Consider the following 21,338-nt stretch of genomic DNA (forward strand, 5'->3'; position numbering starts at 1 on the left):
AGCGACTGGCGTGACGTCGTCCGGCGCTGTGATTGGTCGGTTTCAGGAGCAGGTGGGACTTGTTTTCTTCTTTCTGTTTATATCGTCCCATCATCCTCCAGTTTCCCTCCTTTAATCAGCGATGTAGCTCCTCCTCCTCCTCCTCCTCCTCCTCCTCCTCGTGTTTTCTCCTGTAGCTGAAACTGAGACTTGATCCTGTGTCTTAATTTCCTCTTTTTTTTTTTTTCAGGATGTGACGAAGGGATTCGCTTCAACTCAGAGCAAAGAAGAGGAGAAAGAGGAGGAGGATGAAGAGGAGGAGGAGGAGGAGGAGGAGGACGATGCTGCTGCTGATGATGAAGAGGAGGCGGAGAAGGAGGCTGAAGCTCCGTCGCCTCAGAACCAGGAGGAGGCTCCGAGTGGAGTAGGTTCACTGATCTGAGTTCAGCGCTTTGACTCTTTCACTCACGCGGCGTTGGTAACACGAACTGATTTTTTTTACAGAAACCTGAGGAGCTGAAGGAGGAGTCGGTGCCTGACGGAGAGCAGAGAGGTGAGAGGAGGAGGAGGAGGAGGAGGAGGAGGAGGAGGACAGGAAGTGGAGGTGAAGGTGAAGATGAGGCTGTAGGGAAAGGAGGCGATGCAGAAAGGGTGGAGAGTGAGGACGGAGAGGAGGAGAAGGAGAGGAGTGACGAAGAGGGAGAAGGTAATGAAGAGGAGGAGGAAAGGGAGGTGGAGAATGAGGAAGAAACGGAGGAAGAGGAAGAGAGTGTAAATGAGGAAGAGGAGGAAAGAGAGGAGGAGAATGAGAAAGAAAAGGAGGAAGAGAGTGAAAAAGAGGAGGCAGCAGGAAGTGAGAGTGAAGCTGAGGATGAAGGAACAGAGAGTAAAGGAGGTGAAGTGGACGAGGAGGAGGAAGGTGAAGAAGAGGAGGAAGAAAGTGAGGAGACTGATAACGAGAGTGAGAGTGAAAATGAAGAGGAGGAAGATGAGGAGGAGGAGGAGGAAGGTGAAAGTGAGAGGCTTTTCATAAAAACTGATCAATAATAAAACAAAGCTTAATCGGTTTGTGATTCTGATGAACAGTTTCCTCGTGTCCAACAGCAGCGGAGATCACAGAGGACGCCACGGGCGACGCCTCCAAACCGGCCAATGGGACGGCAGACGGCGACTCAAAGAGCCAACCAGGTGTCAGCAAAAAGGTAGAGGACTCGAAACACACACAGCGACACGTTTATCAACACAAAGTGAGATATACAGTACATAGACAAATAAAAAATATTGTTACTAAAATAAAAGCAGAATAAGAACAGAATAAAATAAGATCAAATAGAATAAGAATAAATAAAAATAAAAATATAATAATAATACAGTTCAAAGAAAAAAATAACGAAAGGCAGCAAAAAGACAGAAATAGTAGAAAAACAGTGGAAAAAATCCGGAGCGTTCGTTATCATCAAAGCTATACACATATGGCTATAAAATTCAGATTTCTCTTGATATTGGCATTGCAAACTGAAACTTGTGTTAAATTCCCTCCAAGACGTCACATCCGGTTGTGAAATCCGTGGCGGCGGACGGTAAACGTTAAAATATTTCAACTTACTCAAGCTAGCTATTTCACATCTCTACATTATGGCTCTTACAAGTGACATAGATGATAAAGAGTTTTACACTGCAAAAACTCAAAATCGTACCAAGAAAATTTGTCTTATTTCTAGTCAAAACAATCTCATTATACTTAAAATAAGACTCATCGCATTAAAAAGTAGCTTGTTTTTAGACACTTTACACTTCTTTCAAGCATAATTTCACTCAAAATAATCTGAGAGTGGCGCAAGTTTTTCTTTCTTATTACAAGCACAAAAAAACTGCTTTCACTGGCAGATTTTTCTACTTATTTCAAGTGAAAATTTGAGTCTTATTTTAAGTGGAAAGAGTTTAGTTTTGACTAGAAATGAGACATTTTGACAAGAAATAAGACAAATATTCTTGGAAAGATTTTGAGTTTTTACAGTGTACAAACTGTATAAGAGAGAATGAAGGTGAGAAATAAAATAGGCCGACGTGACGTCACAACAGGGCGGTTGCCATGTTGACTGTGAAGATGCTCCAACACTTCTTCTCCCTCTCCCTCTCCGTCCTCCCCCCAGCTCTCCCTCTTCAGACGCCTCTCCTTCACCAGGGCGAAGCAGCCCAGCGACAGAGACCAAGCCCCAGCGGAGGGCACCGTCAGCGGGGAGGCAGCCGCCCAGGGGGAGCCTCCGTCCCCCAACGCCACCGCCAACACCAACGCCAACCCAGGGACGAGCAGAGGTGGAGCTCAGCAGAAAGCCGTGGCGCCTGGAGCCCGAGGGCCGCGCTCCGGGGCCTGCACCCTGCTGTGATCCCTGATGACCACGGCTCGGTTTGGTTTCCCGTGTTTGAGTGCAGCTTTAAGAATCAACTACTTTAACTTTAACCACTGTTCACAAGTGACCTACAGCTGAGCCTCCTGGACCATCCAGCTGCTGGGAGGTTTTACCCTCTTTTTAAAAAATGTTGTGTTTGTGTGTGTGTGTGTGTGTGTGTGTGTGTGTGTGTGTGTGTGTGTGTGAATGTGTGTGTGATTTTTAAACTGTGAGGATGTAAATATTCTTATTTATTAAGACGTGGTCCTTGAGCACATTTGCACTTTTGATGTGATCTGTTTGCATTTCGAGGAGATCCGTCAGTTTTATATTTTGTGGTGATAATCTCATCCGACTGACTCTCATGTTCGTCTTTTTTTAACCTCGCTGGATTTTATGTGATCACCAGTGAAACATTTTTGATATGAAGCTGAACAGGAGTCATTATTTTTGTATTGTGAAAAAGCCTATTGCATAAAAAATATATCAAACGTGTTTTTGACCTTTTTCTTTTTCTTGTTAAAACATGATGAACTGTTTTCTCACACGGGTTAATATTCTGCAGTGCAATATAAAATATAACATCTTGCATAAATCCAAAGCCATTGCAATAATTATAATATAAAATAAATTAAAATTGAATAATAAAATATTATATTATATTTAAAATTCAAATATAGCTAATAATATTTTTTTTAAATTGCAGAAATAATGGTGTTGATCGTTTAAAATGGCTTCAAATGTTGAAATGAGTCATTTTATTCATTATTAAACGTTTTAATAATGTCAGAAAGGTTAGCATGCAAATTGTCTTAAAAAAACAACAACTTTATTCTTTATTTAGAGTTTAATAGTAGGCTACGTATATAATATATACAAACAATCAGGCTTTTCCAAATCGCAATGCATACATGAAATAAATATTTTTAAAAAATAGAAAATAATAAATATACAAAATAATATAATAATAAAAGATTGACGCTAATTCGTGCATTACCATGGTAACATCACCCAAAAGAAGAAGTTCAGATCGCTAATTAGCTCCACCTGCGGTCATTCAACCTTCTGCACACGACACACCGAGGAGCTGACGGTGAATCTTCAAGTGCACAGGTGAGTTTAAACAACATTTATGAAATACACTGTCATAAAACATTCCTGTTAGTGAATAAAGAGAGTTTATTTGACGGTTTTTCGGAGATAAAAGTGAGTTTTGGGCTGCAGGCTGTTGTAGTTGTAGTTCCGCCATTGACCATCAGGGGGAAACCGACCACCGCGCCCTCGCTCTCCCGCGGCTCCGTCGCTCTTGTAGGCCCCGTCGTTGACTGTTGACACCCGGCAGGAAGTCCGCAGCAGCTCCGTTGTTGTCCTCCGCTCACTTCGCCTTTTCTATGCTTTTTTCCCTTTAATTTCAACCCGAAAAACGAACTGTTCGACCCCCGAGAACCGCCGCTAAACAACGGGAACGATGGAGTACCACAACGGAAACGAGGTTTGTACCCGCATCGCCTTTATTTTTTATTTATTTTTGTCCTTATTGCTTTAGCAGAGCAGCCACTCCTTAATGTTGACGTTAGCCCACATCCACATGACTAACACTGTTATTAGAATCATTATATTATACATATTATATTATATTATATTTTATTCATAATAATCCAATAAGATGCTAATGATACGTAAATTACCTGATGCTGCATTGATTTACTGATGAAACCTGCAGGGCCTTGATGCTAAACTGGCAACCATTAGCTTTTATAATAATAATAATGATAATAATAATGTTAAAATGACTTGATTGCATGTTTTAATCTCATATTGCATCATTTACATAGTTGTAGATATGTATTGCCATTTGTTTCCCCCTGATGACAGTGTAATCTGGATGTGTTCTCTGTTGTGTGTCGACTTTAATTATTTATATTTGTGTCATTGTTGTTTTCAGGGCTCCTTCAACTCTGAAGAAGCTGATGGTATTGTCAAAGAGGTGATTCCACTTTTATTTTTATTTTCCAGTAACTTTAAGTTGGTTAAAAAAATCACAGTTTCCCACTGAGATTCAGATTTGTATGAAAAGTGAAAAGTCTAAACTCAGATTTGTCCTAATTCAGTCTATGATTAGATCTTAATATGGTTAGGAAATTATGAAATAAAGTGTCACGCTAACACACAGTTTGGATTTATGATGTGATGTGTTTGAGGTCAGTATCTGTATTTATTAAAGATAGCTCAGGGCTGCTCAATTAAACCAAAACATGTCAAATCTGCTATAAATAACATAATGAATTGATTTATTTCCAAGACGTTGCTGCTTTTAGGTGTTTGTAGCTTCAGTAGGAGGTTTATTAAAGATCTGGTTCATGATTAGTTACTCATTTTTGATTAAAAAAAAAAAAAAAAGTGTGAACACATGATGGGGTTTTGTCCTCCGGCTGCTTCTCGGAGCCGTGTTCACGTCACATTCTGGAGAAATGTTTGTAGAAAATGTGCTGGACTCGGCTCAGCGACACCGATGTTTACTGAAGAGCAGAACAGTGTTTGCTCTTTTACTTCAGCGTCCTCGGGGGCGAAGCAGCATCCAGTGACTTCCACATGACTGGAAACACTCACAGTGTGTGTGTCTGTGTGTGTGTGTGTGTGTGTGTGTGTGTGTCTCAGTGCATCGAGAGCGTCCTGGGCAGCGACGACTACAGCCAGAGTCTGGTGAACAAGTGGACGGCGAGCGTGGTGGAGCGCTGCCTCACTCAGCTCGTCAAACAGGGGAAACCGTACAAGTACATTGGTACGAGACCGTCATGATGTCCACTGCACATGAGAGTGAAACTTTTATTCACTTTTCTTTCATTCACGCATGTATCTTTGTCTCTGTCTTTGTCCGTCTCTGTCTCTGCAGTGACGTGTGCCGTGATGCAGAAAGTAGGAGCTGGACTCCACACGGCCAACTCCTGCTACTGGGACACAGCCATGGACGGTGAGGACACACAGAGACACAGAGACATAGAGACACAGAGACACAGAGAAATAGAGACACAGAGACAGAGAGACATAGAGACACAGAGACACAGACAGTGTCCACACAGACACCACAGATCAAAGGATAAATTCAAATTCCTAAATTGGCCCATTGCCATAATCCCTATAGTCATAGCAGTAGGTTCGTTACCTTTAATTGTCGGTGCAAGCTATTTTTAGAACGGCGGAGCAGAGCTGCGAGCTGCTCAGAGCTACGCTACGGAGGCTCATGGGATTTCTTGGTTTCCCTCATCAAACTCATCAAATACACAATCCAACAACTCCACAACGCTCTGGTGGACAAGTTGTGACCTGCACATTCACCACACTATGAGATAATAACACAACGTTAACCAGACAGAGTTGTTTTAGAGGGAAATTCGTGAAAAACCGCTGATGCGTGTTGCCTTCAGGGACAGTTTTTCAGCAAGCAGTCTCTGCATTTCCCTCTAAAACAATATGATCTTTAGTCAACAGCCGGCCGGTGCAGACGCCATGTTGCTGTGGTTTAGTTACTAAATGCTAATTTTTCTAATAATAATGTAGTTGTTAAGTTGTTTTATCAAGATACAGCCTACTACGTTAAATGTTCGACCATTTATCTAACCATAGTTCCAGCTGCTGTTTACCTTTCAATAAGCCGTGGCATGTGGAGACTTTCAGCTGAATGTGTCCCTGGTTGTGGTGTTTATACACATTATTTGTTTGAATATCAACTTAGAAATAACTCAACTAACTTAGAGGCTACAAAAACAACTAATAACTGACAGATAGTCCACAACAATTTCAAAAACATGGACCTGATGGAGACGTCGATGATAGCTGTGTTTGTGGCTTATGATTAAACTGGAAGGATTAACAGTTCAAATACAAAAAAATAATAAACTAATGTCACAAAATAGCTCTTAACACTTGATTTTGAGGGGATACTAAGGTTAGGGGTTAAGATTGGAATTGGAATTCACCCTACAAGTCAAGGATTTAGTTTTTAACCTTAGATTGTTCCAGTTGCAGCTAAAATCAATCACTCACACCTGTCGCAGCCTCTCAGCTGGTGTGTGTGTGTGTGTGTGTGTGTGTGTGTGTGTGAGGTTTAATTCTCTCTGTGGCTTTCAGCTGAATTGGTTTAATCCCAGACTTCCTCTCTGCTCTTGAGGTGTTCAAGCTGAAACTCAGCTCAAACTGTGTCCTGGTGTGTCTGTCCATCATGGACATTAATGTGGCTGATGGGGACAAAATCCACAACACAACAGATCAGACACTGAGGTTTGGACTAAAACTGCACAGCTGGAAGACGTGCACTAATGATTATCTATGAACAGAAGGTCTTGATTATTTAGTTCAGTGGTTTTTAATTTTTTTTTATTTTTATTGTTTTACCCTTTAATTATTCTATTAAATCCTGTGTTCTGCTTCGTCCCTGCAGGAAGCTGCACGGTCAGATGGGAGAACCGCACCATGTACTGTGTGGTCAGTGTGTTTGCTGTGGCCGTGGCATAGGACACACACTCACACACATACACTCACACACACACACACACACACACACACACACTCTCACACACACACACACACACACACACACACACACACACACACGCGCACACACACACATGCACACACTATATATATATAAATAAATCAATGTACAGAAAGGAGCACCACCACCAGGAGAGAGTTGCAGTGTGTCCCTGTGAACAGCAGGGGGCCACACACTCCACCATGCAGCTGCAGAGGAGAGAACATCTGGATGTCCGTCAGCTTCTTCTCCTTCAGCCTCCAGATGCACGTCAACGTTATTTATGAGCTCGTGTGCTTCAGTTTGTCGTGAGGATCATGGAAACAGGACTTTTGTACTCGATCGGTTCGCTGCAGGAAAATAAACAGGAGATTTCTGACCAACGCTGTTTTCATGAGTTCTCTTTTATTCAACCGCAAACACTTCCTCTGTCAATTGTTTTAAAATGAGAAATTAATGAATGAATGTAGGACACACTGAAAGAGACACAAACAGGTTCTCTGGTCTTTGTCTCTTTGGTCATTTTGCATATTTTTATGATTATTTGGGTTTTTTTTTAGTTATTGTGTCTCTTGTTTGTTTTATAATGAATGAATGAATTGAATTTTATTATTGTGTCATGCATACACCAAGAAAAAAAACGAGGACCAGAGCTCTTCAACACGACAAAGAAATAAAAGAAACAGGTTCAAAACCATTATCCAAAAAAAGAAAAGAAAAGGAAAACCAAGCTTCAGAGGAAATCATCTTGTCTTCTTTTCTAGGCTTTAGAAATAAAACTAGCAGTCTAAACATACTGAAATTAAACAACTACTGCAGCTTCTGCTCATCAGAGCACCAGAATATTTCAGGGTTTTGTCCACAGATTTCAAGAAATAATATCCTCATACTTTGTACAATATAAAAGGAAATGAAACTCACTTCCCACTTCATCTAACTCACACATTTCACATTTTCTGCTCTCCACAGGAATATTTTTGAATCGACCAATAATTCAGGGCCAAAATTAGATTTAATCTGCGTATAATATGTCCTAAATTTTGGTTTTGATGGAACATTTTTGAACCATTTTTCTTCAAATTACAATAAAAGCTTATTTTTAATAGAGTCCTATTAAGAAGTCTACAACACAAATGATTCCTGTAAATATACAGCATGTCCACCTCCTCGTAAATGGAGTAAATCTCTTTTGACCAGGGGGAACTATGTAATTTGCTCCATATAAATACCTTTTTATTTATTCTATCCTCTGCCGTTTTCTTTAGTTGAGTCCACAGTCAAATTATTTCACATTTTCGTTGTACACGTCCTTTTTTTTCTATTGTTTTGTGTCTTTTTTTGTTGTTTTGTGTCTCTTTCAGTCTATGCATTGAAAAACCAGTAAAAGAGATATAAGGAATAATTCTGCAGCTTCTCTCTGCCTCTGAAACATCTGGACCAGCCTTGATGTTTAGAAAGTCAGTTACGTAACATGCATGTTCTCTATTCTGTGTAAAAACCACTGTTTCACAAAATGTCAAGGAATTTAAAAATAGATCTGACTTTTTTTTGGTTGCACATCAATAATTACAACATCTATTTAAAAAGAACTGTGAGGAGGCCTCTCTGAAAGTTCAGGTTTATTCTCCATAAAAGGAAATTCACTTGGTCACGGGCACATGGACGCAACAACACTGAGGGCAGTAAACGCACCACACACACACACACTGACATTCACATAAAAAAGAAGCTATTTCCATTTATTTAGCTAAGTTTGCACATAAAACTAAAACATTCAGTCACGTTTTTCCCCCCAGATAAATAAAACCAAACAGCTGCAGGTTTGTAACTTTTCTAACCAATCAATCATTAGATCATTATTTAGAAGTTTCTCTTTCTTTCGCAGAAGCTTTGGAAACTTCAACCATCTGGATTCAAATCTGCTTTTCAGAAACTGTGACTGTGGCCACGGCACGGCTGGCGGGAGCTGAGGAGGCTGTGAAAGCAGCAGCAGCTTCACACACACACACACACACTGATGTAACAACAAAAAGAAGAACAGAGTAATGTGGAAAACAGCACAGAGGCGTTTGAGCAACGTTAACGTCTTTGCAGAAGGTTTTTGTGGCGAGAAGCGACGAGCTGCACGGCTACTTGGGAAGCTGATGCCCTCTCTCTCTCTCTGTCCTTCTTCCTCTGGTCGTTCATTTATTCATTTATTGACACTTATTAGAAGTTTTCCTTGTTGAAGATGAACTTGACGTCTTCCTCCGAGTGGGACCGACACTGCTTCCCCAGGGACTTGGCCAGCTGCTGCGGGCCGCACAGGAAGACGCCCACTTTGGTCCTGAAGACACAAAAATAACCTTTTAATTCATCGCCATCAGTTTTCACTCATGCAGCTAACAGACGTCATATTAAACCTTTATTTGATTCATTTTTAATCCACTAATTATGACAAAAAAACCCAAAAAACCCTGGTGGTTCATGTGCAGCTGTGCAGAGTTTCCTGTTTCGTTGTTATGGTGCACAGCTCAGATAATTGTGTCCTCGGGAAGTGAACGTCACACTGAGTCTAAAAGTATGTGTGTTCCCATTTGACCGAGAGACTTAAACACTAATTGCGTCAATTACCCCCCCCCCCCATACCCCTCCTCATCTGTTCCGCACTGTATGAACTGCTCATTTGTTTCTTTTATTTTGTGCACGAGGCGTTGGTTGAGTCGGCTTCCTGTCGGAGGCGGCCATGGCAGAGCTGTGCGTTAACAGCAAACGAGGCGTCTTGTGACGCCGCCGTTCCTCCTCGCTTGTGTAACGCTCGCATTAAAACTCACTTTGTTATTCCTCTAAGGTCAGTGGTTATAGATGGATGACTGTGCGCCGCTTGTGTACAGAGAGCGATAATGTGACAAAAGGCCTCACCCCGGGTGCTTTGACGCAATGTTGGTGAACTCGTTGTCCCAGTTGGGTTTCCCATAAAGTGTCTTCTGTTTGAGCCCTGTGATCGGGTCGTTCTCCGCCTCGTGGTGGACACGGAAGTGAGCCGCCTGACGGAGAAGGAGGAGGAGGAGGAGGAGGAGGAGGAAAAACAGACGTTAGGGACTTTCAGCAAACACACGTGAACAAAGGTCGTCGACCGTTTAATCTAATCGGTCCGAGCAGCTTTCCAGGAACAACAGAAACCTCCCGAGTTACAGATGAACCCAGACCATCCGTCCTACCTCGGTCTCCTTCCAGCGGGTGAGGTAGATGTTGTAGCTGAGGAAGTCGGTCACGTCCTTCTCGGCCATCTGACCCTCCAGAGACTGCAGCAGGTCGGCGAACCACTCGAAGGCCTGCGTCTCCGGGCAGAGCCAGTAGAAGTAGATCTGGAGAGAAAACAACACAAAACTTTACCAAACGTCCAGAGGTCGTCGGGGGCGACCGGACCGAGTGTCGGACGGTTTCTCACCTTCTTGGTGAAGACGTCCTGGTTGTTCTGGATGCGTTTGTACCACACAGACTTGAGGATGGAGGCGAAGGGAGTGACACCGATGCCGGCGCCGACCAGCATCACCACCTCGTAGCGAAACACGTCCTCGCTGGCCGTTCCAAACGGGCCGTCGATGGCGATCCTGACACACAAGAGTTGATTGAACAGAATCATTATTAATTAGGGCTGGGACTTTAACGCATTAATTACGATTAATTAATTACACAAAAATTAACGCGTTAAAAAAATTAACGCATTTTAATCGCACTTATTAAATTTTTTTCCAATTTTTTTTTTTCTCACATGCGTCTACGTGCGGTGCACCCGCACGCGAGAGAGGCGGCAGTTTGAGAGGCTGACTGGCAGAGATGAGAGCTGGTGAAACGCTAGCATGGTTATTTAAAACACCATCGCTGATCTCTGCCTGCACATAGATACACAGACACGGGCGCACGCTAAATGCGCTATATAGCGCTAACTGCTCAGCTGCAGCGCTATATCTATGACCTGTCACTGTCACAGGTGCATCTCATCTCATTATGATAGGACTTCACCCTCAGAGCTGTCTGTCTTCAGACTGTCCTGACCTGTCCCTGAACATCACACAGGGACAACATGGAGCTGCCTGTGTGATTGGTTACTGAGTTTTATTAATGTTTACATCAGTTACATCAGTTCAACAAATCAGTTTATGCTACTGTGATTTAAGTAGCCTAGTTAAATACTACAGTAATCATCATAGTGTATTGGAAGGAAAGACCATTTAATCTGTATCAAATAGTATCGATTAATGAATGAATCAATAATTTGCATCCCTAGTCTGTTGGTCTTGGTTAAGTACCACCTTGAATGCTTAAGCTTATGTATTCAGTCATTCAATGGTATACTAAAATCCATGTGAAAAAAAATGCTCCTCACTGTTCTCAGGTCAAATATTTATATGCGATTAAAATGCGATTAATTGTGATTAATTAATTACAAAGCCTCTAATTAATTTGATTAATTTTTTTAATCGAGTCCCGGCCCTATTATTAATATATTCTTTAATACTCCTCCTGTGTGAAGAACAGGAAAGACCAAATGCAGAACCAAAACAAGGCCGTCAGCGTCACTTCTACTAATTTCCATCCGTCGAGTTTCAGTTCATCAAACGGTGAAGTGAGAAACTCTGAAATCTGAAAATCTGGGTTTTCTACACCCGGACGTTTTCAGGCCTGATGGTCGTTTGGTTCGTCAGAGTGAAACCGACAGAACCAACGTCTGGAGCTGCTGCAGCTCCTCGACGAGCCGGAGGAGGAAATTGCTGCAGAATGTGGAGCAATTTCAACCGTTTCCTTTTTTGCCTCAACAATCGCTCCTTGCAGAGATGTGAATTACAGACCTGCAGTATAATAAAGCACTCAGGGCTTCGTACTGTATGAGTCACGGCCCCCCGCCGCTCGCTCGCCACAATCAAGAGCCACAATTTCCCTCTTACTTAGGCAGCTTCCAGGCCTCCTGAGTCTCGTTCTTGTCCCCGCCACAGGCCTCGTACAGCGCCTGGGTCCAGTCCCCCACGATGCGGATGTGGGCGCTGAAGTAGTCCTCCTCAGGGGCGGAGGTCAGGGTGAAGGGATGCCACTCCAGCCTGGAGACGGACGGACACTGGATGAAGACGTACTGCCCCACCTCCATGTTGAAGCCTTTCCTCTTCATCTGCAGCTCCAGAGTCTTGTGGGGGTGCATGACCACCTGGAGAGCATTGATTGATTCATTCATCGTCTAAAGTGTCGCTTTACTTCATGTTGAATATATAAAAAAATAAATATAACGATAAAGCTCAGGAAGCAAAGAAAAACAAGAACGTAAACAGACTTGGAGGACAGATAATAACAGACCTGAACGTCCTCTTCATGTTCAAATCCATACTCACCTTGGTGATAACGACTTTCTGGTGCGATCTGTAGAAACGCACCATCCTCTCGCACACGTAGAGAATCATGGGAGCGAGCACCCACTTCCACGTCTGAGGGAAACGAGCGGTGATTATTGAGTGCAGCTGGAGCAACGCTGTAATTTACTGACTTTATTTTGGTGGTTGTGAAGTGAACAGAAATTGCCCCTTTTCACACCACGGATGTAAAAGCAGAAGCAGAACAAACAGCGAGGTGGTGGTAGACTAGACTCACCCCCGGTGCGTTTCCAGCAAACTTTGGTACCGAACAGTTGGACCCAGGTTTCCCCCAGTCCTCAAACTGGTCGGCACAAACATCTGGATCGTTGTTTTTAAGGTCTTTCTCCGGCTGTCCTCGCACGATACGTCTGCAGCCGGAGACAAAGAGGACGGATCAGTGGACAAATAACAGTTCAGAGACAGAAGGTCCAAATGTGGTTCTGTCCAATTCTGAATGGGCTCATGTCTGAGTCAAAACCATTAGAGGTCTTATTAAAGGGATAGTTCAACATTTTTGACAAATTGGCCCATTGCCATAATCCCTATAGTCATAGCAGTAGGTTCGTTACCTTTAATTGTCGGTACAAGCTGTTTTTAGAACGGCGGAGCAGAGCCGCGAGCTGCTCAGAGCTACGCTACGGAGGCTAATGGGATTTCTTGGTTTCCCTCATCAAACTCATCAAATACACAATCCAACAACTCCACAACGCTCTGGTGGACAAGTTGTGACCTGCACATTCACCACGTTATGAGATAATAACACAACGTTACCAGACAGAGTTGTTTTAGAGGTAAATTCATGCAAAACCTGCTGATGCGTGTTACCTTCAGGGACAGTTTTTCATCAACAGTCTCTGTATTTCCCTCTAAAACAACTCTGTCTGGTAACGTTGTGTTATTATCTCATAGCGTGGTGAATGTGCAGGTCACAACTTGTCCACCAGAGCGTTGTGGAGTTGTTGGATTGTGTATTTGATGAGTTTGATGAGGGAAACCAAGAAATCCCATGAGCCTTCATAGTGTAGCTCTGAGCAGCTCACGGCTCTGCTCCGCCGCTCTAAAAATAGCTTGCACCAACAATTAAAGGTAACAAACCTACTGCTATGACTATAAGGATTATGGCAATGGGCCAATTTGCTAAAATGTTGAACTATCTCTTTACGGTCAGGACCAGCTCCAATAGACATGTTGTTTGAGTAAGAACCGGATCTAGATCTAGGGTTATTTCTGAGTCAGGACCAGGTCGTGGGTTCGGGTTGGGGTTCGGTTGGGGTCAAGAGTCACGTCCAGATGTGGTCACATTGAAGTCATGGGTTTCTGAGTGTTGTCATGGGAACTGGACTGAGTGGAGACGGGGAACAAACACCCACGGGACCAGGACAAGTCCCTTCTTCAAACCCACTAATCACATAATCAACGCTAACGAGCGGCGGCTTGTCTGGTGGTGGTGGTGGTGGTGGTAATTAGAGACCCGTCGTCGTGGTCGTGGTCGTCATGGCGTCTCACCCGTAGCCGTGGAAGACGAGGCCGATGAAGAAGATGATGAAGAGGTGGTGCGTGTACCAGAACACCTCGAAGTAGGACCTGCGGATCACCTCCATGGACGACGTGATGATGAGGATGAGGGCGAGTGTGATGGCCACGCCCGTCAGCCCGGCGATGGTGGTGAACATGACGATGGTCGGGTTCTGCATCGAACACACACACACACACATTACTACACACACACACACACACACACACACACACACACACACACAACCTCCCCTTCACCCGCCAAAGGTCACGGCCATTGATCAACTTCCTTAGTTCCCTCACATTGACCTCGCAAGAGTAACAAGAGTAAAACCAAATCCTCAACGCGTCAGTGAAGTGGTTTTGAGTTATTTAATGTGTTTGTGAGATTTGAATCGTTTAGTTAAATTAGTTTCCTCTTTGTGTTTTTGTCTTTTGAAGAAATGGGAGAATTTTTTGGGGGGGTTGGAGGCTTTAATATTGTAGGCTAAGTGAGGGAAGAGGAAGTTTCAGAAAAGACAAAAAGCTCCAAAGAGGAAGTTTGTCAGATGCAGTAATCCTCCTGAAACCAAATTTAGCAATCAGCCGTCAGAAATTTCACAGAGTTTAGCAACAACAAGAACAACAACAGAAGAGGAAAAAGAAGAAGAGATAGAAGAGGAAGAGGAGGAGGTTCTCACCGTCTCGTTGGTTCTGATCGGGTTCAGGAACGGCAGGTTGTCGTCGGTGCCGATCTCGGACAGGACGAAGGTCAGGAGGCTGCTGTTCCGGTTCAGCTGGGCGTCCATGAAGTACTCAAAGTTAAACAGATGTGCCACGATGTGCACGGCTACGACAACCAGACAAACATTTTAAACATTTTGCAAAACATTTCCTCACATACAGTATGACTTTGAAAATGTGTGATACAATGAGAATAAATAAATAATAAAATGAATAGATAAATAAAAAGGGGAGAGAAGGAGGAGGGAATTAAATTAAATAAATAATTAAAAGAATTAAATAAATAAAATAAATCAATTAATAGAATGATTAACTATTTAAGACACACATACATCTATCCTACACATTCATGCATACACATATAACTTCAAACACATGTGCATACATTATGTAGCCTATAATTAAATTAAGATAAATAGGTATATTAATGCGTAAAAATAATATATTAAAACAGGATAAGTAAATATAACGCAGACTAGAAAAGAATGTGTAAAAGGTAAATGAAAAATGTACATATGGTAATTATGATATTAACAATAGTAACAGCACTTTTTTTTTTACATTAGCCTATATAATATTTAATACAAGTTTTGCATCTATGAAAACAATGTTGATGTCTTGGGCGTTTCAAAATAAAAGCAGCAAAGACGTTTAGGTGTTGATACACTGCAAAAACTCAAAATCTTTCCAAGAATATTTGTCTTATTTCTTGTCAAAATGTCTCATTTCTAGTCAAAACTAATCTCTTTCCACTTTAAATAAGACTCTTCACCTAAAAATTAACTTGTTTTTAGATAATTTTCACTTGTTTCAAACTAATTTTCACTTGAAATAAGTAAAAAGTTTTTTGTGCTTGTAATAAGAAAGAAAAACTTGCTCCACTATCAGATTTTTCTACTTATTTCAAGTGAGAATATGTTTGAAAGAAGCAAAAGGTGTCTAAAAACAAGCTACTTTATATGTGATGAGTCTTATTGTAAGTATAATGAGATCTGTTTTGACTACAAATGAGACAAATATTCTCGGTAAGATTTTGAGTTTTTGCAGTGTACTGATCATTTGAGAAGCAGTTTTTGCAGGTCAATGACTAAAAGCCATAAGGAAATACCATAAACAGCTCTTATTGAGGTCAGTGAACTGAACGCCACCTTGACCTCCTGCGTTATGCTAATGAGGCGTTGTTACCTGTGTGGAAGGCGATCATGTACGCCACCAGCTTGTGGAAGGTGATGTTTCTGTCCAGCTGTCGGGCAGCTGTTCGACTGCAGTGCTGGACGACACAGAAACGAAACAAAAAGAAAAAACTTGTGTCATAGAAACCAAATAATTCATAATAATAACAATAAAAGTTTGTTTTGGAGCGAGTCCTCCACGGTCGTCATGGTTACCTGGATGGAGCCGCGGAGGAAGGAGAGGAGGTTGCGGCAAACAGGAAGTAGGATCAGCATGCAGTTGAAGTTGAGGGCGGCGGCGGGAGCTCGGGCCCAGGGCAGGGCGTGCTGATGATGGGATGGGATGGAGAAAGTAGTGGATTACTCCCAGCCGAAAGAGTAATCAGATTACTCCTGAGCAAGGGGTCATTATTCTCATCTAACGCATATAACATGGTGTTTATGGAAGCTCAGGAGGGCCAAAATTAACATTACACATTGACTTTTTTTCTAAAATTCATCTTTACTTGTTGTTTTCTTGTTCAAAATAAATGAATGAGATATTAAATGTAAAGCTTAATTTTAATATTGACTATAAAAGACGTTTCAGTTTGATTAAATGACGCTGAGTGCTCCTGCTCATTTGACCCACATTTAAACTCAACACAATATCACTGTTGATGTAATCCCTCCATCCTTTACACTGTAAACATCAACATCCACTTATCCTCCTCACACAGCAACAATATAACATCTGTATTTTAAATCTGAACTGAAACTAACATCGTTTACTTTTTAATCTTCCCTATTTCACGATAAAAAGTTCTTTATCTGATGTCTAAAAATAAAAGCGGAGTCTCTTGTGTTTCACTTCTGCAGACTTGAGACCAGCAGCTGTTGTGACTGTGACATCAGAGCTCCTTCCCCACAATCGACATGAGCTGATAAGAGCAGATTAGAGCAGCAGGCGTTTTATTGTGAAGGGCTGACAGCTCTTAAAACTGTGTCACCACCTCGTTACGGGAAAGAAGTGGAATCAATAATTCACCTGGTGATGAACTGAGACTGCCCCACTGGACTCTGGTTTACAGAAGGATCCAGATTAAACTGATTATTCTTAGCTTCCTGTTAATCAATTGATCTATTGATCGTCCTGCTGCAGAGTGAGAGAGGAGAGGAGGAGGAGGAGGAGGAGGAGAAGTGTGTGAAGCAGCTGCTGTATCATGAGGAACTGAAAAAGACCAGGTCCTGTTTTTCAAAAGGTTTCCTCCAACTTTCATGAATTAATTAGTTGTTTTTTTATATTCTCTCTATTGTATTGAAACTGAGAATTAAACCGCTTCATTGAAACACAACAGACGAGTGGGACTCACCCCGAGCAGGGCCCTGCTGTAAAACCACCTCTTGACCAGGAAGTTGAAGTAGAACTGGACAAACAGGTAGCTGTTCAAGCCCAACCACACCAGCTGCAACACACACAAACACACAAACACACTTAATAAAATCGACATTATATTGCAGGTATTAATTCAGTTATCTGACGTGTGTTTTATCTTTAGATGTTTAAAGACACATTAACCACAAGTTCACACAGCTCAGATATGACCTCAATACTAATGACTCAGAACTGATTTGAGTCATTAATTAAATAAAAATTCATATTTATATTTTTAAACGTGTAAAAACTTCTTAAATATGATTCAAACAGTTATTATTAAACATTACAGACGTTTAAAACTAGAGGAAACAAGTTTATTTCAAAATAAACACAACATGACTAATGCATGGACTGTTTCAAAATAAAAGCTGCTTCAAAGTAAAAGCACAGCGGAGTATAAATCTGAAGTAAAGTCAGAAAATGATGCACAAACACAGTATAAAGTTAATAAAAAAGCTAATAAATAATAGTAAATACTCACAATGACAAAGATGGAGAGTCCCTCATTAGCCACGAAGTTCCCCATGGTGAGAGTCGGTTGGTGTGTGTGTGTATGAGGAGAGAGTGTGTGTGTGTGAGTGTTATATTGACAGCGTGAGAAGGAAGCGGGAAGGAGACAGTAAAGAGTTGACAGGCATCGTCACTCATTTTATAACCTGTGTCAGGAACAAATAAGGAAGTGAGGTCATCGGGTCGTTTCCCCCAGACCAACTAAACTACATTCACATAAGAAGAATCATAAAAATCTTTATTTAACATAATAATAATACACTTATCTTATTTTTATTCATTTAATACATTTAAATCATATTTTTTGCTCATAGTTTAGTCTTTTTCTGTGTGTTTGTCAAATATAAAAGTCTTGATTTGACTTCAAATTAGTTTAAAAAGAAACATAACTGTTCTTTATACCAGTGTCTGAATAAAGCAATATAATATATAAAACAATATATAATATAGTATAATATAATAAACTGATCTCCAGCTCAGTGTTCCTCACCCTGCAGATACAGTGCAGCCACTCAGGTCCTCAAACAGACCAATTAACTCATCAAATATGAAAAAACAGACCATATACTCTCCATGCTGTGAAGACAAAGAGTGATAATATGAGTCACTTGTTTCTCTACGACTTTAAAATGAATCAAACGACACAAAAACACGTTTCCAGGTGAATTAAGGTGAAGATGTGAATCTGTGAATCTGTGCAGCGGAGTGTGAACTCAGAGACGGTTGAGGAGGAAGTTAATGTTTGATGGTGACACTGTGAAATTTGGAGGCAGAGGAAGTGGAAGATTTCTAAATGTGAAGTAAAACACAAGATTAATTACCACACACACACACACACACACATACACAAAGACACACACACACACACACACACACACACACACACACACACACTTCCTGTTTCAGACGACAGCGCTCAAGAGGGGAAACACCTGAACCAAAACCTGGACCAGGTTCAGATCACTGGGCCCAGGTCAATATCGATCAATAATCAGACTTTACTTAGATATTTAAAGGGATAGTATCATTTTTTAAAAGTGGGGTTGTATGATCTACAAATAGCCCCTAAGTACTTTAATTGCAGTAGAAGACTCTCTACACTCCTCCTGTAAACAACGCCAGCCCATAGCCCTGCCCAGAGATTTACAACATACAGTGTTGTGAACAGACCCAAAGAAACGGCCTATTTTCGTGGCCTAAAAGAGGTTTTACCTGAAAAAAAAAAGCACAGTTCCATTGTTTGCTATAATATATTATAGTGCTAACGGGAGGAGTGCAGAGAGTCTTCTACTGCAATTAAAGTACTTAGGGGCTATTTGTAGATCATACAACCCCACTTTAAAAAAAATGATACTATCCCTTTAATTTAATCTCCAGCACGTCAAAAAAAACACAACAAACGTCTGTCTTTTATTTTGAAAAGCCTCCTAATGAGTGTCTACTCTACACAGTGGAGAGAGTTTAAAGCGCCGACCCTTTCAACACAATTGCAAGGAATTAAAATGCGACTTTCACTCAGGATTACAGTCTATCAGATCGCTGCTGTGGATTAGATGTTGTAAATTATGTCACACCAGCCGAGGTTAAGACCCCACGAGGTGTCGGGCCGACACAGGAAGTGACCAGCGGCCGAGGCTCCGCCCACCAACCTGGTTTGATCCGGTGAAAAGAGCAAAATAAACGAATGAACTCAGGTGTCAGATTAAAAACGGGTGGCGTCAGCGCGACACTGACACCTGCCTGCTGAGCGCTGCAACTTCAGTTAGAAACAAACATATCGGCAATAAACGTTTAGTGTGTTTTAATGTGATGTGATGATCCGATCAGAAAAAACAAGATCAATGAAGCACGAAGAAAACAACGAAGCGGTTTTAATGACTCTATGAACCTGTGTGTGTGTGTGTGTCGTACAGTATTGGACTCATTCTGTCACATCTCGTGTTTGTCACTCTGCCATTAAACTTCAACCTTGTTCAGACTGAATTATGTATATTTCCCTGTTCACGACCACAACCATCTGTCTGCTCACCACACCCACACACACACACACACACACACACACACACACACACACACACACACACACACACTAAACCTAAATGAAAACATGCGCTGCTGCGTTAACATGCAGCTCAGTGTCGCTGCAGCAGCGGCTCAGTCCTCACATAGGTTTTATTACGACTATTATTATTATTATAAATACTAAATCATCTGAATTATCTATTCTGTAGGACGTCGTGTTGTTGATTAATAAACTTAAATCACACAGATCTTGAGTTGTTTTAAATATAATTTGAACTAATCAGGGTGACAAATGATGACAAACTTTCATTTAAAGCTGTGAACATGGACACAGGAAGCTCCTCCCTCTCCAAAATAAAAGTTTTAAATAATAACCACTATAATTTTTGCTCGACTGCTTTTACAGTCCAGTGTAAAATCCACTTGTTTGTTCTTCTCTAACTTCCAATTGTTTAGAGCTGTTGTTCCAGTCGTATTGTTGTTATAATAATTAATATTATAGCATCTCCTCTCGCTGTCAGTCAAGTGTTTTCGGCATTTTAACACTTCCTGTCCAGAGGTGATGAGTCGGATCTTTGAAATCAGTCTGGATCATCTCAGCTGCACAGCTCAGACTGATGCTAAATAAAAGCGTGCGCTCTTATTTTGTTGGTCTCACAACTTCACTTCACTTTCTATTTTAAAGAGCTGCTCGTGTGACACGTCAGCGAAGCGGCGTATGCCAAACGCTAAAGGAGGTGAAGGTTAGAGCGACGCTCACATGCTGTGTAATTTAGACAAAAGGCCTTCGAGTGATTTTCCCTCTTAATCTGGTGGTGGTGTGGGGGTAGAGGAGGGGGGGAGATTAGATTAAATCTGTTGCATAGCGACTGTGACATCACCACCGACCCATTTCACAATGCATAATCACAAAGTGTCGTGCCAGATCGCCGCCGCCGCCACCGCTGCTGCTGGTTCCCCTTCACCTGGACGCTGCAGACAACCTCCAACAACCTGCAGTGTAATTACTCATTAATCTACGGTGGCCCGGAGGGGTCAACACACAACACTTGAGCTGCCAGGCTAAAGGCTAATGCTAAGATAAGAGTCAATGTGATCAATAACACGTGATCGTATGATATTGAACTTCATATTGTCTCTGTTTCCTGTGACTCGGGTGAGTTCAAGTTCACAAAATGCATCATCACAGTTTAACATGTGGATTTTTTTTTTGCTTTGTGACTTTTAGAAAATCTTTGATATGAGACGACCTTTGACCTTTGACCTCTGAACTCCTCTCTGCACTTAAAGCAGAAGTAAGTGATATATTTGTGTTAATATAAGTCTTAAATAGTTATATCTTCCGACAGCAATCACTTATATAGAGTGTTTGGACTGAAACACGGGTCTGTCAGTCACGACGACTCTGCTCGGAGCCGAGGAGAAAATGCTGATTTATCGTATCGGCTTTTATCCATGAGGAGAGAACGGCATGCTTTTTTGCCATTGCTACAAATGCTTTTATCTCCATTTTTAACCCCAGTGTGTCAAACCAGTGCCCTTCCTGTGGCCTTCGTGAAACAGTGTTTCATGCTTTTAGCGAGTGTACGAGACTCACTGAGCTCTTCACTCTGTTAACAAATGTTTTAATCTTTTCAATGAAACTTTTTGCAGAACAGTGTTTATTTACGGTGCAAGGTACAAGAAAGTGAACCA

General features: G+C 41.6%; 3 protein-coding genes across 3 annotated transcripts; 2 read left to right on the top strand and 1 right to left on the bottom strand.

Annotated features, from left to right (window-relative positions):
• Nucleotides 1–335: 335 nt before the first annotated feature.
• LOC146990583 (uncharacterized) lies at nt 336–2,864 on the top strand. The gene is made up of 5 exons (XM_085804216.1): nt 336–398; nt 484–711; nt 778–988; nt 1,084–1,181; nt 2,133–2,864. Exons 1-5 carry the CDS (start codon nt 336–338, stop codon nt 2,364–2,366), a joined length of 834 nt encoding a protein of 277 aa, XP_085660342.1. The 3' UTR covers nt 2,367–2,864.
• Nucleotides 2,865–3,664: 800 nt separating this feature from the next.
• Nucleotides 3,665–7,284, top strand: LOC146990584 (dynein light chain Tctex-type 3-like). The gene is made up of 5 exons (XM_085803099.1): nt 3,665–3,861; nt 4,315–4,356; nt 5,028–5,151; nt 5,263–5,340; nt 6,808–7,284. The coding sequence occupies exons 1-5, from the start codon at nt 3,838–3,840 to the stop codon at nt 6,879–6,881; spliced, it is 342 nt and encodes a 113-aa protein (XP_085659225.1). The 5' UTR covers nt 3,665–3,837; the 3' UTR covers nt 6,882–7,284.
• Nucleotides 7,285–8,504: 1,220 nt separating this feature from the next.
• On the bottom strand, nt 8,505–17,732 carry cybb (cytochrome b-245, beta polypeptide (chronic granulomatous disease)). Its single transcript, XM_085795619.1, has 13 exons — nt 17,593–17,732; nt 17,047–17,139; nt 15,911–16,021; nt 15,708–15,792; nt 14,480–14,628; nt 13,791–13,972; nt 12,520–12,652; nt 12,264–12,356; nt 11,829–12,082; nt 10,331–10,493; nt 10,101–10,247; nt 9,802–9,926; nt 8,505–9,226 (listed from the first exon to the last, which is right to left on the bottom strand). The coding sequence occupies exons 1-13, from the start codon at nt 17,635–17,637 to the stop codon at nt 9,109–9,111; spliced, it is 1,698 nt and encodes a 565-aa protein (XP_085651745.1). The 5' UTR covers nt 17,638–17,732; the 3' UTR covers nt 8,505–9,108.
• Nucleotides 17,733–21,338: the final 3,606 nt, after the last annotated feature.

The sequence above is a fragment of the Trachurus japonicus genome, chromosome 2 (assembly GCF_045865225.1).
Source record: "Trachurus japonicus isolate A0001 chromosome 2, Traja_1.0".
Classification (NCBI taxonomy): Eukaryota; Metazoa; Chordata; class Actinopteri; order Carangiformes; family Carangidae; genus Trachurus; species Trachurus japonicus.

Bases quoted from the DNA above. Each gene is read 5' to 3' on its own strand.
- LOC146990583 (XM_085804216.1), top strand. From the start codon at position 336: ATGAAGAGGAGGCGGAGAAGGAGGCTGAAGCTCCGTCGCCTCAGAACC. The intron at 712-777 runs GTGGAGAATGAG...GAGGAAAGAGAG, and splicing joins AAGAGGAGGAGGAAAGGGAG to GAGGAGAATGAGAAAGAAAA. The intron at 1,182-2,132 runs GTAGAGGACTCG...TCCTCCCCCCAG, and splicing joins AACCAGGTGTCAGCAAAAAG to CTCTCCCTCTTCAGACGCCT.
- LOC146990584 (XM_085803099.1), top strand. From the start codon at position 3,838: ATGGAGTACCACAACGGAAACGAG. The intron at 4,357-5,027 runs GTGATTCCACTT...TGTGTGTCTCAG, and splicing joins CTGATGGTATTGTCAAAGAG to TGCATCGAGAGCGTCCTGGG. The intron at 5,152-5,262 runs GTACGAGACCGT...CTGTCTCTGCAG, and splicing joins GAAACCGTACAAGTACATTG to TGACGTGTGCCGTGATGCAG.
- cybb (XM_085795619.1), bottom strand. From the start codon at position 17,637: ATGGGGAACTTCGTGGCTAATGAGGGACTCTCCATCTTTGTCATT. The intron at 17,140-17,592 runs GTGAGTATTTAC...TGTGTGTTGCAG, and splicing joins GACTCTCCATCTTTGTCATT to CTGGTGTGGTTGGGCTTGAA. The intron at 10,494-11,828 runs GTAAGAGGGAAA...CTTGTGTGTCAG, and splicing joins GAGGCCTGGAAGCTGCCTAA to GATCGCCATCGACGGCCCGT.